Source organism: Phyllopteryx taeniolatus, chromosome 4 (genome assembly GCF_024500385.1).
Source record: "Phyllopteryx taeniolatus isolate TA_2022b chromosome 4, UOR_Ptae_1.2, whole genome shotgun sequence".
NCBI lineage: Eukaryota > Metazoa > Chordata > Actinopteri > Syngnathiformes > Syngnathidae > Phyllopteryx > Phyllopteryx taeniolatus.
The window spans coordinates 6,154,350-6,171,866 of NC_084505.1; the positions used below are offsets into that span (position 1 = coordinate 6,154,350).

The window sequence follows — 17,517 nt, forward strand, 5'->3', positions numbered from 1 at the left end:
TGTTTTTTTTTGCTTTTTAGCAGAAGCCTGAAAGTTTTGTGCTAACACGGACTGCTATTTTAAACTGTTTATATTTCCTTCCACCTTGACAAAGGCCACAGTTTCTGCTGGGGAAAAAAAACTGTACAACCTTTAGGTATGGTGTTATTTTGGTGATGAGCAGTGTTGTGTTTGTGGCAAATGTAACTTGTAATTTTAGGCAAAAAGTTCAACTTTGCTTTCTTGAGACCATAACGTTTAATTACATATTTGGGGGATGTCGTTATGGTCAGCATGCTAGAACATTTTAACTTTATTTTGAGTTAATCAAAGGCACTTTAAATGGTGGCAGTTTTAATGTGATTAGTTAATTCTTAACAGTCACACCCCCAGTTACAAAAGGGTTTGGACATTTGTGCAACCACATTATCTCAGTTTTGTTTTTCTTCCCCCTCAAATATATTTCTCTTTTTTTTCAATTGTATTGTACAGGTTATCGGTCACATTAATGGTGAAAATGGTTTTACAACCCCAATTCCAATGAAGTTGGGGCATTGTGTAAAAACAGAATACAATGATTTGTAACATGATTTGTAAATCATGTTCAACCTATATTTAATTGAATACATTACAAAGAAGATATTTAATGTTCAATCTGATAAACTTGATTGTTTTTAGCAAATAATCATTAACTTAGAATTTTATGGCTGCAACACGTTCCAAAAAAGCTGGGACAGGTGGCAAAAAAGACTGAGAAAGTTGAGGAATGCTCATCAAACACCTGTTTGGAACATCCCATAGGGAAACAGGCTAATTGGGAACAGGTGGGTGCCATGATTAGGTATAAAAGGAGCATCCCTGAATTGCTCAGTCATTCACAAGCAAAGATGGGGTGAGGTTCACCTCTTTGTGAACAAGTGTGTGAGAAAATAGTCCAACAGTTTAAGGGCAATGTTCCTCAATGTACAATTGCAAGGAATTTAGGGATTTCATCATCTACGGTCCATAATATCATCATAAGGTTCAGAGAATGTGGAGAAATCACTGCATGTAAGTGGCAAGGCCGAAAACCAACATTGAATGCCCGTGATCCCTCAGGTGGCACTGCAACAAAAACCGACATTGTGTAAATGATATCACCGCATGGGCTGAGCAACACTTAGAAAACCAATGTCAGTAAATACAGTTTGACACTACATCCTTAAGTGCAACTTGAAACTCTACTATGCAAAGCAAATGCCATTTATCAACAACACCCAGAAACGCCGCCGGCTTCTCTGGGCCCGAGCTCATCTCAGATGGACCGATGCAAAGTGGAAAAGTGTTCTGTGGTCAGACGAGTCCACATTTCAAATTGTTTTTGGAAATTGTGGACGTCGTGTCCTCCGGGCCAAAGAGGAAAAGAACCATCCAGACTGTTATGGACGCAAAGTTCAAAGGCCAGCATCTGTGATGGTATGGGGCTGTGTTAGTGCCAATTTACACATCTGTGAAGGCACCATTAATGCTGAAAGGTACATACAGGTTTTGGAGAAACATATGCTGCCATCCAAGCAACGTCTTTTTCATGGATGCCCCTGCTTATTTCAGCAAGACAATGCCAAACCACATTCTGCACGTGTTACAACAGCGTGGCTTCGTAGTAAAAGAGTGCGGGTACTAGACTAGGCTGCCCAGTCCAGACCTGTCTCCCATTGAAAATGTGTGGCGAATTATGAAGCCTAAAATACGACAACGGAGACCCCAGACTGTTGAACAGCTGAAGCTGTACATCAAGCAAGAATGGGAAAGAACTCCACCTACAAAGCTTCAACAATTAGTGTCCTTAGTTCCCAAACGTTTATTGAATGTCGTTAAAAGAAAAGGTGATGTAACACAGTGGTAAACAACACCCTGTCCCAGCTTTTTTGGAATGTGTTGCAGCCATTAAATTCTAAGTTAATGATTAATTTCTAAAAACAATAAAGTTTTATCAGTTTCAACATTAAATATATTGTCTTTGTAGTGTATTCAATTAAGGATAGGTTGAACATGATTTGCAAATCATTGTATTCTGTTTTATTTGTTTAACACAACATCCCAACTTCATTGGAATTGATGCCATGTTTTTTCATCACAAAAACAGGGCATTTAAACATAATAGTGTTGTATACTGTTTATATCCAGCGTATCCCCTTTTTATAGTTTGATATGACCAACTTTAGTTGTGTGTTTTTAAAATGCAGTGACATTGCTCAAGAAGTGTTCCTTACCAGACTGCTGCCCTGAAGTCAAACCCAAAGCACCTACCTGAGCTGCTTATGATTGGCAACAAGCTGAGCGATGCGGACATCAGACGGCTCATTGCACTAACAATGAACAAGAAATATGCATTGGATACAATAGAGTAAGTGTTGTGAAATGCTGATTTAAACAATCATTTGAAAAATGGCTCAACAGGAGATTGACCTGTAATTAGGGATTCTCATTTAAATTACTGTGCGCATATGGATCATTTTGGTGACTAATATTCTCTTTGCAAAATGTTTTAATTGTACTTTATCCCACCCATTTTTCTCAATATTCTTATCTTTCAGTGTCTCAGAAGACTGCGGTGTCGAAGGCAAAGGTGGATCATACAAAATCATGTTTGCGCAATCATTTGATCGTACAGCTCATCGCATTATTGGAAGTAATTTGGTTGTCCATGTTCACATGTAAAAATGTTTTACAAAAAAATTTTAATTGTACAAACATCAGGCTTGGGGTGTAACGGAATACATGTAATGGGATTATGTAATTACTGAACGAAAGGTAACTATTTCATGACAGTTTCACAAATTTTTTTATCTGATTACAAGTACATGTATTCAAAATTGGGATTATTGATTTTGAGCCCCAACCTTTTCCAGAGTTACCAGCGCATCATTGAATCATAGGGTTGGAGGTATCTGTGTTCTGTGTACATGCGTGCGGGGAGGGGTTAAGCTACCGCTAACTGCAAAGGCTGCCATTAGTTTAAATAGTCCTCCTTTTTTCCATTTCACTCTGTATACAACACACACTGACTCATGTAGATACGTTTTAAAAACTTTATTATGAAGCTAGGCAGCATGGTGTACAAGAGGTTAGCACGTTTTTCTCAAAGTTCTGAGGTTTTGGATTTGAATCCCGAGTGCTCTGTCTTCCTCCTGTTCCCGCATTCCTAAAACATGCATATTAAAAATGTACAGAATAAAACAGAAAATATACATCCATATACAGTATATTTTATTAGGCGGCACGTTGACCGACTGGTTAGCACATCTGCCTCATGGTTCTGAGAACCCCGGTTTAAATCCGGCCTCGCCTGTGTGGAGTTTGCATGTTCTTCCTGTGTCTGTGTGGGTTTTCTCCAGATACTCTGGTTTCCTCCCACATACCAAAAACATGTATGGTAGATTAATTGGAGACTCTAATTCGCCCGTAGGTGTGAATGTCAGTGCAAATGGTTGTTTGTTTATATGTGCCCTGCGATTGGCTGGTGACCTGTTCAGGGTGTGCCTCTCTCTCAGAGATAACTGGGAGAGACTCCAGCACACCAGTGACCCGAGTGAGGATAAGCAGTTCAGAAAATGGATGGATGAATATATTTTATTGATGTTGAATTTTCATCCATCCATCTATTTTCTTCCCCTTATCTTAGGCCGGGTCGTGGGGGCAGTAGCTTTAGACTGACTTCCCAGACTTCCTTCTCCCCAGCCACTTCATGCATCTCTTTCGGTGGGATCCTGAGGCAGGCCAGCCGGGAGACATAGTCTCTCCAGTGTGTCCTGGGTCGACACCGGGGTCTCCACCTGGTGGGACGTGCCCGGAACACCTCACCAGGGAGGCATCCTAATCAGATGCCCGAGCCACCTCATCTGGCTCCTCTCAGTGCAGAAGAGCAGCGGCTCTACTCTGTGCCCCTCCCGGATGAGCTTCTCACCCCCTAGCTCCAAGAGAGAGCCCGGACACCCTGCGAAAGAACCTAATTTCGGCCGCTTGTATCCGGGATCTTGTTCTTTCGGTCACGACTCACAGCTCGTGACCATAGGTGAGGGTAGGAACATAGATCGACCGGTAAATTGAGAGCTTCGCCTTTCGGCTTAGCTCCTTCTTTACCACAACAGACCGATAAAAACGCTACACCGATCCATCCGCCTGTCAATATCCCGTTCCATTCTTCCCTCACTCGTGAACAAGACCCCAAGATACTCCTCCATTTGGGGCAGGATCTCATCCCAGACCCCGGATAGGGCACTCCAACCTTGTCTGACTGAGGACCATGGTCTCAGATTCGGAGGTGCTGATTCTCATCCCAGCCGCTTCACACTGCGCTGCGAACCGCTCCATTGAGTGTTTGAGATCATGGCTCGATGAAGCCAACAGAACCACATCATCTGCAAAAAGCAAAGCTGCAACAGTGAGGCCACCAAACCGGACCCCTCTACGCCTCAACTGCGCCGAGAAATTCTGTCCATAAAAGTTATGAACAGAATCGGTGACAAAGGGCAGCCTTGGCCGAGTCCAACCCTCACCGGAAACAAGTCCGATTTACTGCCAGCAATGCGGCCCAAACTCTGGTCGTACAGGGACCTATATCAGGGGGTTCGGTACCCCATACTCCCGAAGCACCCCCCACAGGACTCCCCGAAGGACACGTTCGGAAGCTTTCTCCAAGTCCCCAAAACACATGTAGACTGTTTGGGCGAACTCCCATGCACCCTCGCGGACCCTGCCGAGGGTGTAGAGCTGGTCCACTGTTCCACGGCCAGGACGAAACCCATACTGCTCCTCCTGAATCTGAGATTCAACTTCCCGACGGACCCTCCTCTCCAGCACTCCTTAATATACCTTACCAGGGAGGCTGAGGAGTGTCGCCTCTGCAATGATGGAGCGGAACATGGTCCACTCGGACTCAGTGTCCCCCGCCTCACCTGAGATGTGGGTGAAGTTCTGCCAGACGTGCGAGTTGAAACTCCCTCTGACGGGATTCTGCCAGACGTTCCCAGCAGACCTTCACAATACGTTTGGGCCTGCTAGGTCGGACCGGCATGTTCCCCCACCATCGGAGCCTACTCACCACCAGGTGGTGATCAGTTGACGCCTCCGCCCCTTTCTTCACTCGTGTGTCCAAGACATGAGGCTGCAAGATGACACGACCACAAAGTCGATCATCAAACTGCAACCTCGTGTGTCCTAGTGCCAGGTGTACTTGTGGACACCCTTATGCTTGAACATGGTGTTCGTTATGGACAATGCGTGATGAGCACAGAAGTCCAATAACAGAACACCACTGTTCTGATTGGGCGGGGGGGGGGGGGGGGGCGTTCCTCCCAATCAGGCACAAACAACAGTCAGGACCCGTCCCCCCACCTAAAGGGAGGCTACCCTCTCGTCCACCGGGGTTAACCCCAATGTACAGGCGCCGAGCCGGGGGGCAAGAAGTATACCCACACCTGCTCGGAGCCTCTCACCGTGGGAAACTCCAGAGTGGAAGAGAGTCCAACCCCTCTCAAGGGGACTGTTACCAGAGCCTAAGCCATGTGTGGAGGCGAGCACGACTATATCTTGTCGGAACCTCTCGACCTCATACATCAACTAGTGCCCTACCTGGGGCGTGAATCCCCAAACAACTTATCTCCTAGGTTAGATTAGGTTAGGTCAAGTTAGGTGATTGGCGGGGCCATTCTAGCAGCTTTATTTTTGTTCTTTGAAACCAATTGAGAGTTTACATGGCAGTATGTTTTGGATCATTATCCTGCAGAAATGTCCAGCCTCGTTTCATTTTCAGCATCCTCGTAGATGGGAGCAGATTTTTGTCAAGAATGTCTCGGTACAGTTGCCCATTCATCCTTTCTTCAATAATGTGAAGTTTACTGGGACCATTTGCTGAAAATCAGCCCCGCACCATCATGTTCCCACCACCGAGCTTCACTGTTGGTATGGTGTTTTGTAGGTGATGTGCAGTGTCATTTCTCCTCCAAACGTGGTGTGCATTATGGCATCCAAACAGTTAAAATTTGCTGTCATCTGATCAGACTATATTTGGGTCTTGCGTGTTGAGCGTGCATACAGGTCATGGAGTGCATTACTCAGTCTTTTCCTTGTGACAACAGTACCTGCTAATTCCAGGTATTTTTGGAAATCTTGCGAGGAACACCTGATCGAGGCAAATTTATGGTGGTATGATTGGCTTTCCACTTCCGTATTCTGGCCCCAACCGTGCTCACTGGAACATTCAGAAGCTTACATATGCGCCAGTAACCAATGCCATCGTTATGTTTTCCAACAATTGCAATGTTCTTGAGACGGCTCTCTGCTCTTACCCGTCGTGAGATGTCTCTTGACTCTTACCTTGACAATGAGACCTTTTTGTAGGCCATCAATTAGGACTGAACCAGCTGATATTAATTTTCACTAACAAGGGGCTTGATTGCTGTTTGATTTGATAGATTTTAGGTGTATTTTCAGGTCAATAGCAGCTTTGGAAATATATTTAGTGAGAAAAATGGTGACGTGTTCAATACATATTTCAGCCGCTGTATATGTATGTGTGTGTGTGAATGTGTATATATATACACACAGACACGTGTATATATGTAAAAAAAAAAAAAAATTCTAACTTATTGGAACTAAACTTGGAAATGGTGAAGTTCCATAAAAGCAAGACACCCTGCATTTCTGTTTTGTCTTCATGTAAGAGCTGTGGTCATTTTACTAAACTTTCTAAAGCAATCAAATCTAACATACATTGGTCATACAAACCGCAATGCCAATGAAGTTGGGATGTTGTGTAAAACGAATAAAAACAGAATACAATCTACCAATGCTTTTCAAACAGCATTAAATTGAATACAAAGACAAGATATTTAATGTTCAAACTGATTAACTTTTTTTTGCAAATCATCCCTCATTTTGAATTTGATGCCAGCAACACATTCTGTAAAAGCTGGGACCGGGGCAAGAAAAGTTGTGAAATGCTTAAAAAACACCTGTTTGGAACATTCCACAGATTGGATAATTTGAAACAGGTGAGAGTGTCAGACTTGGGTATAAAAGGAACATCCCTGAAAGGCTCAGTTGTTCAAGGATGGGGCGCTGTTCACCACTTTATGAACAACTGCATAGGCAAACAGTACAACAGTTTAACAACAATGTTTTTCAACATACAGTTGCAACGAATTAAGGCATTTCATCAGATATGGCCCATACTGACATCAAAAGATTCAGAGAATCTGGAGAGATTTCTGCACGTAAGCGGCAAGGCTGAAAAACAACATTTGAACACCTGTGACTTTTGATCCCTCAGGCGGCACTCCATAAAAAAAAAAAAAAAATGGCATCATGTGTTAAGAGTATTGCAGAGCTGCCAAATGTTATGGAATGTTCGTATTTTGTTACGGAAATCGCTCAACGCTGACTCGCTATGGCCGTAACACCGATTGTTCCGGATATTAGGGGTGAAAAACATCCAGCGTCGGACATTACCGGCCAGTATGGCGCTGTGTCTGGCCACCTTGATGAAAATTTCATGAGTTTGATGAAATAAACACCATATTGTTTCCCCCCAAAAAAAGGAAAAAAATCTGCTTGGTACACACTATTTGATTACGACCCCCCCAACCAAGCAGCCGAGGTTAAAATTCTTTGTGTCCAGTCTCAATGCATTGTCACTAATCATCGCCTCCATGGCAGTGAAAAAACGATACTTCTTGCCATGCTTCTTACCCATATCGTTTACGCTATCACGACGGGAGGCCGAGGAGTTTGTAAGAAAAGACCGAAAAGCATCATACTAATTGCTAAGCTATCATGTCACGAAGTCGCAAAATACAGAAATAAGTGATACAGTACACTTGTAACATAGGAACATAGGTCTACCTGGAACCACGTTATAGCAGAGCGTAACAAAGTTTGAACAACAAAATAACATGGCAACTAATCCGTGTCTGGAGATATAAATGTAAAATAATTCACGGCCTCTGAACTGGAAATTAATACGCCACTGGAGACATCATCTGACAATGGGGTCAGATTTTATGTATATTAATTTAATAATAAATATGTCTTATATAAGATAAGGCGACACGGTGGAGACTCTAAATTGCCCATAGGTGTGAATGTGAGTGCGAATGGTTGTTTGTTTGTATGTGCCCTGTGATTGGCTGGCAACCAGTTCCGGGTGTACCCCGCCTCCTGCCCGATGATAGCTGGGATAGGCTCCAGCACGCCCGCGACCCTAGTGAGGAGAAGCGGCTCTGAAAATGGATGGATGGATATATAAGATAACCTTCATTGGTCCCACAATGGGGAAATTTCCATCATTTCAGTAGCAATAGTGGAGATAGGAAATACTGTACATTAATTCATCTTCCGTACCACTTATCCTCACTACAGTTGCGGGTGTGCCTGAGAGGCAGGGTACACCCTGAACTGCTCGCCAGTCAATCGCAGGGTACATAAAAACAAACCACCATCCGTACTCACGTTGACACCTACGGGCAATTTAGAGTCCTCAATTAACGTACCATGGATATTTTGGGGATGTGGGAGAAAACCCACGCAAGCATCGGGAGAACATGCAAACTCCACACATGCGAGGCCGGACCCAAACGCGGGTCCTCAGAACCGTGAGGCAGATGCGCGAACCAGTTGTCCACCGTTCCACCAAATACTGTACAACAATATGGTATAAACAGCATGCAAGAGAAGACATCAACAAGTACAAAGAGAAATCTAGTGTCCATGTATAAACTATCCAATTCAGTCTGTCAGCGATGTTATTTGTATGTTTGCAAAATAGAGTGCTGAGTTTTAATTCACTTTTGAGATCTGATTAATCTGATTTAAAACTTTTTTTTTTTACTTAGGTTGAAAACAGAATTGATAAAGGCGACTTAATCTCTAGACAGATACCTTTGACAATGGTATGTCAAAATCTCATATACTTTGATTTAGGCTGCACCTGAGTCCACCATTACAAGTTTGATGCAATTAATATTGAAGCCATAATTTATTAAAGATTACAATTATAGAGTAATGATTATATTCTGCATTTGAACAGTATGCACAATGAGTTTCATCCTATTACAAAACATACTGCAATAACTGTCCCGCGGTAATGTTCTTGAAAAAATTTTGAAAATATGGAAATTCAGACAAATTTGGACAAATTGTTCTGGAAGTGAATTCCTATGGGTTGGCACCTCTGATATTGCTTGCATGTAGACTCAGGAACACTTCAGAAAACCATTGTCAGTTAAAACAGTTTGTCGCTACATCTACAAAAATAAGTTAAATTCACTATGCAAAGTGAAAGCCATATACAGTGGAACCTCCATAAAACGGACGCCGATATAATGGATATCGGATAAAACAATCAGAAGTGAATAATGTGTTCAAAAGTAGTTTCCATTTGTAACACTGCTGTTAACAAAGTTTGTTAGTTCCAGAATTGGCCGCTGTTGTTTCCTGGCACTGTTGCTTAATGCAGGCAGAGCATGGGACTGACGTATTTCCAGGTCACAGATATACAATATGACTAGATCCATTTCCAAAAGACGTGTTTGCTGTGTACGTGGTGAACATGTTGAACATGGGGCATTGACGGGGAGGCCATGGTGATGATGGTTATATCTGTTGTCTATTGTGTAAAGAGCGCTGCGCAGACAGAAAGAGAGAGCGGCATGGTTGCAGTGTTTGTGCTGAGGAATCCAGCACAAAGGTATCTGGAGTCTGGAACATGCTATTTTTGGTACAGTAACAGTTTTTATGTCAAGCCATTCGCCTATAGCATCAGATTTAGAACTAGGAAGCACACTAATTCCTCACTATGATGAGTACTGTACGTCAACAATGTCACCATGACCAAGCACACCAGCGTTGTAAGTTTGGAAGTTTTGAAGCTTTCAAACATTTTCAAGCTTGTTTTATTTTTATTTATAATAACTTTGCGTTGTACTGGGTGTTTTAGTCCACAAAAAAAGTTTGAAAAAATGTACACTAGAGTAATATGGGTGCATATTGCTACAACAAAGTGCTTCAGTAAAATGGACAAACGGCTGTAATGGATAACCCCTCACCCCTATTAGTCGGTTATATCCAGGTTCCACTCTATGGTATCAGTAAGACACAGAAATGCTGCTGGCTTCTCTGGGCCCAAGCTGATCTGAGATCGACTGACGTGAAGTGGAAAAGGGTGCTTTCATCTGACGAGTGCTACTTTCAAATTATTTTTGGAAATCATGAACGTCGTCTCCTCCGGGCCAAAGAGTTAAAGGTCCATCCGGATTGTCATCAGTGCAAAGTTCAAAAGCCAGTGTAACAGATACCGACTCTCAGGCTAATGATCACAGAGCCTGGCCTGTTCTGCACCCTAATCCCCCCAACTAACCGCCAACATTCCTCTGATAAGCCCACAAGCTCGCATGATGTCTGTTTGACTCGCACAGATACTCAACAGAGATGAGGCTCGTTCTTCCCTCCTAAATATGAAGATAAGACTTAACAGTGAAGAGACACAGATTGCGCCAAGAAGGTCTGCGTTGTCTCCTTGTGACTCACAGCTCTGATGGGAGAGGAAGGATGATTGATGATGGTTCAACAAAGAACAACCCCCCTCTTATCACCCCCAAAAGCCCACTGAGCAGATTGATGAGGACCAGACACGCCCTCAAAATGAGTCACTTCTCTGACCGAAAACACTACAACATGGACTCCTTGTGATTCTAAATGTGTATTTTATTTATATATATATATATATATATATATACACACGCACGCACACACGTATATATCGACAATTAAAAATCAGGAAATCCCACGCCTTTACAAATGTGTACAAGTCTGCATTAGTACCCTGAATGTACGGTGTGATTTCTGTGCCATATATATGTGAGATTCTGCAAATTTTGCGTTTTCTTTTTTTTTTTAACACCAATATATGCTGAACCAGCATCTGTGATGGTATGGGGGTGTGTTAGTGTCCATGGTATGGGTAACTTGCACATCCGTGAAGTCACCATTAATGCTGAAAGGAAGATGCAGGTTTTGGAGCAACATATGCTGCCATCCAAGCAATGTCTTTTTCATGGACACCCCTGCTTATTTCAGCAAGACAATGCCAAGCCACGTTCTGCATGTGGTACAACAGCGTGGCTTCATTGTAAAAGAGTGTGAGTACACGACTGGCCTGACAGCAGTCTAGATCTGTTTCCCATTGAAAATGTGTGGCGGATTATGAAGCGCAAAATACGACAACGGAGACCCCGGACCGTTGAACAGCTGAAGCTGTACATCAAGCAAGAATGGGAAAGAATTCCACCTACAAAGCTTCAACAATTAGTGTCCTCAGTTCCCAAACGTTGATTAAATGTTGTTAAAAGAAAAGGTGATGTAACACAGTGGTTAACATGCCGCAATCACTTTTGGAACGTGTTGCGGGCATTAATTTCACAATGAATATTTTAAAATAAAATAAAAATTTAAAAAAATGAAGCTTATCAGGCGGCACGGTGGACGACTGGCTAGAGCGTCTGCCTCACAGTTCTGAGGACCGGGGTTCAATCCCCGGCCCCGCCTGTGTGGAGTTTGCATGTTCTCCCCGTACCTGCGTGGGTTTTCTCCGGGCACTCCGGTTTCCTCCCACATCCAAAAAACATGCATGGTAGGTTAATTGAAGACTCTAAATTGCCCATAGGTATGAATGTGAGTGCGAATGGTTGGTTGTTTCTATGTGCCCTGCGATTGGCTGGCAACCTGTTCAGGGTGTATCCCGCCTCCTGCCAGATGCTAGCTGGGATAGGCTCCAGCACTCCCGCGACCCTTGTGAAGATAAGCGGCTCAGAAACTGGATGGATGGATGGAAGCTTATCAGTTTGAACAATAAATACGTATAATGTAGTGTATTCAAATTAAGGTTGAAAAGGATTTGCAAATCATTGTATTCTCTTTCTAATATGTTTTACACAATGCACAAACTTAATTGGAATTGCGGTTTGTAATAATTTGGTATTCTTTCTCACTATCAACAAATTGGATATGGTAGCCCAAGTCAAAGTTCAGCAAAAATCCACTAATACATTCAGCAAAATGAACCCCCTCCCCACACTAACCCCCACCCTCCTCCCTCCCTACACACACAGACACACACACACATTCTGGTCTTCTATATGGATCTTCAGTAAGGTACCTTTTAATGTAATAATCTACTATTTTGGGAAATAATTGCTTGTTGTATTAAAATACACCCGATTCTGTACCACAGTAATAGGAGAGTCCTCCTAATGCAGTTGTGAGGCTGTAACTTGCATTTTTAATGACACAAGCATTACAGCATTACTTGTACATTCCACATTGATGTGATTTCAAATAACGAAAAGCAAGCACACGATTACTTAAGAAAACACTGTTTATGTTCTAAACCAGGTAACCTTAGATTGTGCACTTGTTGCGGTCTAAAAGCCAATACGTACTGCACAATAGAATGTTAGATTTACACTTCTTTGTACACATTTTAAGAACATCGATTGACAGCCTTTCAACATTTTAAGTTTGGTTATGGTTGTCAAAACGTGGACAACCACTGGGCAGATTTCATTAGCAAATGTGTAAATGACAATTCGATAATTAAACCTTATGGCCTACATTATCACTGGATGTGATGACTTAAAAAACTGTAGTTACGCAATAGCACAATGCACTCTTTCCTGTCATGACATTTAAATTACACAAGCGGGGAAAAATGTATTACAATGGGAATATGATAATTATTTTGGGGAGTTATTGGGATTGATATGACGAGACTAATAATTTTTTTAAAAATGCCCATGGTCAGTGTCCATGACTTACATTTTTGGAATGTAAACTGTCTTTCTAGTCTCTTGACATTCAATGGACAGTATAGTATAGTTTCATGCATCAACCACCAATTGTCTTTTATGTGTAAGGTTCAGAGGGAAAACTGGCTAATTTCTGCAATTAAACAGTAAGTCATATCTGGTGAGCCTGATGACCAGTATAAAATACTATGATTTTTATCATATAAGATTTATTTTTTTTAATTCCAACTTCACACTCTTTCAAACAATGATAAAAGCTGTCCTTCTATGATGTGAGATTTCCTCACCCTCCAAACACGCAACCCAGTCTATTTTAATCGTACATGAGGCATTTTCAGTAATTCAGTGCTGCCAGCAGAAGGCGAGGATGAGTGACCAGTGGCCGGGCTATGGTTGGACCCCCGTGAGCCTCGTCTTGTCGTTGCCTCTGTTCTCAAGAGTTCTGAGGAGTATGAGGAAGCCTCAACTGTCCCATGTGACAAGAAATCAAACCCCTGCATCTCCACTTCCCCGTCATTGATAAAAAGGTCTTCCTCCCCCCAACCACCTTTGTCAGGTCCCCTTCCGCTTAGGTCTTGGCGACATCTTAGGAAGCCAGTGGAGGAGTTTCTACTGCGGCTTGGGGATGAAATGTTGCAGTGGGTGCCTTGCACTTTGCTTTGGGCTGTCTGCATCAAGTCCTGCACTGACACAGACTTACCCAGACTGTGATCTAAGTGACTGGTACCTGAGCAGTAGTTTAGGGTTGCTGGTACCAGGGGCTCTAGCTCAAGACTCATATGCCGCCTCCAGGAGCCCTCCTCCTTGGTGTTAAGTCTACCCTTGTTGTTGGCGCTACCCCATTGGTGCTTTCCCAGTGTGCAGAGCCCCAAATCTGGGCCAACTTCCTCCACCACATTGCTGTCCTTTATTTGCATTCCTTGACCTCCACAGAAGTCTTCAATTTCAGGGGAATTTTCATTGGAGGATGCTCGCCTCAAGCTGCTTAGACCTACATTCCTGTTAGGAGGTGGTGGTGGCGGGAGCCTTGCCAGAAGACAAAATCCCCCATCTGCTGCTCCTCCACCCCCACCACTGCTGATACTGTTTGGTGTGAGAATGGGAGGAGAGCTCCCCGCTGTTTCATCATTGGCACTTTCATGTGTGGTGGACTGATCCAGGGGCTGATGTTGGGGAAGATGATGGTGGTGGTGGTGAAGATGGTGGTGCTGTGGCAAAGGCGATGGGCTTAAAGTTGAGGAAGCAGGGCCAGAAGGAGGTGTAGTGCTGGAGGTATTAAGATCGAGATCATTTGGGGTTGCCAGGATGAGATGGAGTCCTCCCTGGGAGAGGTGAGGGTTGGTCGAGGAGTGTGTGGCACAGCCACCAGGGTGAGGCTCTGCGCTGCTGCTCACCTGGCTGGGGAAGGAGAGATCTTTGCTGAAGACAGAGGACTGGTAATCTGAAGTCTGTTCCAGCTCAAACAGTGGCAGAGATGAAAGTGTGAGAGCTGTGGATGAGCCTTTCCGCAGGACCTGGCGATAGATGTCGAGCAAGGAGTCGAGTTTTGACTCAATTGACTGGACCTGTGATGTGAAAAAAATTGTTTAAAAAATATATTTTTGTGTTTATATGCATGTTAATTGTGTGACTGTGTCAATTCTCTCATATTTTGAAATGCATCTGTATTCATAATACATACATACTCCTGTTAATTATTTCTCGTGCACACCACCCAATTGAACTGATCCTATTTAGGTATTTACATTGTTGCCTCTTACGTGGTCCACAAAAAGCATGAAATGCATCATAGGACTCAATCATGATGAGGTTATGAATCTATGGCATTGGATATACAGTACCATGGCACTACAGTGGAGATTGTATCACATAAAGAGAAGGATGGGACAATTTCTGCTTACCAAGAGCTAAATGAGTCTGAATAATTCATAATCACTTTTTATTACTGGGGATAAACAAAAAAAACAAAAAACAGCGAGGCTCTCAAAACAACATGTATTCCTGATGCTTTTGGGTGTGTGTGGTACAATCATACTTTAAGGCTGTTTTTTTTCTTGTTGTTGGAACATCAAACCCTAACATTTGAGACACATATTTAATTAATGGTAGATCTAAATAGTTATGTGATTGAGTAGAGGTATATTTTGCATGGCTAAAATGCCTCTCGTTTGCCTGACACAAAATGTATTATTATTATGTTAATGATCATTTAAAAAAGAATCCAAAGAAGAGAACAAGCACCTGGCGCTCCACTTTGCAAACACGACCCAGCATGCTCATGTCTTCTAGCAGATCTCCATCCGACAGCAACTTCTCACGAATCTTCTTGTCCAGTGGGATCTGTCCCTTCCCAAGGATTTGGTCAACCCTAAATATCACAAATTAACACCATAACCTATCAATTATTTTAATACATAGTAGTGTAGTGTATATACAGAATACTGAAATAATGATCAAGCCTACATTTACTGACTGTGAAATCTCTCATCGAGCAGAAATCTATTATTACTCTGTTGTATGAATAACACAGATTAATTGTACTTTCCGCCATCTAGTGGATCAGCATTTAATTATTGTCGGTTACTATACTGTATGTTGCTTACATAGATTTACAAGGATATGTTATTTGTCGTAAATAAATCATTTTTAGACCATTTAAGTGACATTTGACAATTTCCCGCAGCACACTTGATGATGATCTCTTGTGGCACACTAATATGCCATGGCATATTATATTTGGGAATCACTGCTTAAACACAGGGTCAAAATTATACGTTGAGACTCCAATACAGTTGCAAGAAAAGGTACATGAACCCTTTGTAATGACCTGGATTTCTGCATAAATTGGTAATAAAATGGAAGTCAAACAACAATAGCTAGTTTTCCAAAAGTAATACCACACAAACAAATGTTCCCATGTTTTTATTTATCAAAATATGTAAACATCACGGTGCAGGGTGGAAACAGTATGTGACCCTTCGGATTTAATAACTAGTTGAGCCTCCATTGGCAGCAATAACCTCAACCAAACGTTGCAGATCAACTACAGTCTCCTGTAGTTGAGACTGGACAACTCCAGAAGGTGAATTTTCTTCTGCTGAAGCTATTTAGTAGGTTTACGTCTGGTCTGGGGTTGTTGTTTTGTTGCGCTTTAGTTGGCAGACAGATGGTCTTAATTTGTACTGAAAAATGTCTTGATAAACTTGGGAATTCATTTTTCTGAAAAACAAACAAACAAAACAGAAAAAAACAACATGAAAACATTTTTTTTTCGTGTTTTTTTTGTGTAGTACCGGTTTTAAGCAGACTGTTTTTCTATTGTTGCAGAGTTCAGTGGAGATCAGATAAAATTTTAACATACCAATTTATGCAGAAATCCAGGTAATTCCAAAGGGTTCACATACTTTGTCTTGCAACTGTGTATACATACAATCCTGCTAATTTAGTAATACTATAGCTAGCAAACGTTCATCTCAACCAGCTGTCCATCAACAAACATCTGGCATAATTTTAGCAGGATATTTGACCACTCTTGGAAGAATTAATAGCATTTAAATTTGCTGGCTTCCTCGCATGGACCCGGCTTTAAGCTTAGTCCACAATGTTCAATAGGGTTGAAGTCACATATTTGGGAAGGCTATTCCAGAAGCTTAATTGTCCTGTTGGAATACCGAATTGCGTTTTTGCTGTCTATCTGAAGTTAATTTGAAGAATGTTGAGGTAGTTCTCTTTTGTCATTATTCCATCTGCTTAGTTTAGTACACCAGACCACCGTCGACAAAACAGCCCCAGAGCTACAAATACATAAGCCTGACAGTTGGTGCAGGGCCCTTAAGCTTAAAAGCCTCACTTTGACTCTTCCAAAAATATTTTGTCATTGTGACCAAATAATAAAAATAAAATCATAATAATATCCATCCAGCCATTTTCTGTACCGCTTTTCCTCACAAGGGTCACGGGCGTGCTGGAGGCTATCCCAGCTATCTTTGGGCAAGAAGCGGGGTACACCCTGAACTGGTCTTCAGGCAATCGCAGGGCACTTATTAAACAAACAACCATTCACACTCACATTCACACATACGGGCAATTTAGAGTCTTCAATTAAACTATCGTGCATGTTTTTGGGATGTGGGGGGAAACCGGAGTGCCTGGAGAAAACCAACGCAGGCACGGGGAGGACATGCAAACTCCACACAGGCGAGGCTGGATTTGAACCCGGGTCCTCAGAACTGTAAGGCTGATGTGCTAACCAGTCGTTCACTGTGCCGCCATAATAATAATAACATGCCACACACGCTAATAATATAATTTTATTTTAATTGGATTCAAATTAAAAGGTAAAGCATTTCAGAAAAGCATTATCATTAAACAAAACATAACCATCCATCCATTTTCTGAGCCGCTTCTCCTCACTAGGGTCGCGGGAGTGCTGGAGCCTATCCCAGCTGTCATCGGGCAGGAGGCGGGGTACACCCTGAACGGGTTGCCAGCCAATCGCAGGGCACATACAAACAAACAACCATTCGCTCTCACAGTCATGCCTACGGGCAATTTAGAGTTGTCAATTAACCTACCATGCATGTTTTTGGGATGTGGGAGGAAACCTGAGTGCCCAAAGAAAGCCCACGCAGGCACGGGGAGAACATGCAAACTCCACACAGGCGGGGCCGGGGATTGAACCCCGGTCCTCAGAACT

The 17,517-nt window shown here is 42.5% G+C and overlaps 1 protein-coding gene and 1 long non-coding RNA gene across 5 annotated transcripts in view; one reads left to right on the forward strand and one right to left on the reverse strand.

The window, feature by feature from the left end:
* Positions 1–12,847, forward strand: part of LOC133477437 (uncharacterized) — a 36,361-nt gene extending 23,514 nt beyond the window's left edge. For both annotated transcript variants that reach the window (XR_009788360.1, XR_009788361.1), the window contains 2 exons: positions 2,205–2,365; positions 2,556–12,847. This is a non-coding gene — a long non-coding RNA (uncharacterized LOC133477437). The remainder of the gene's footprint in view (positions 1–2,204; positions 2,366–2,555) is intronic.
* A 146-nt stretch (positions 12,848–12,993) lies between these two features.
* LOC133477432 (potassium voltage-gated channel subfamily KQT member 5-like) overlaps positions 12,994–17,517 on the reverse strand; it is a 125,577-nt gene continuing 121,053 nt past the window's right edge. For all 3 annotated transcript variants that reach the window (XM_061772192.1, XM_061772191.1, XM_061772193.1), the window contains 2 exons: positions 15,063–15,189; positions 12,994–14,386 (listed from right to left, as the gene is read on the reverse strand). In XM_061772192.1, coding sequence (XP_061628176.1) covers positions 13,130–14,386; positions 15,063–15,189 — 1,384 coding nt within the window. In that variant the 3' untranslated portion in view covers positions 12,994–13,129. The remainder of the gene's footprint in view (positions 14,387–15,062; positions 15,190–17,517) is intronic.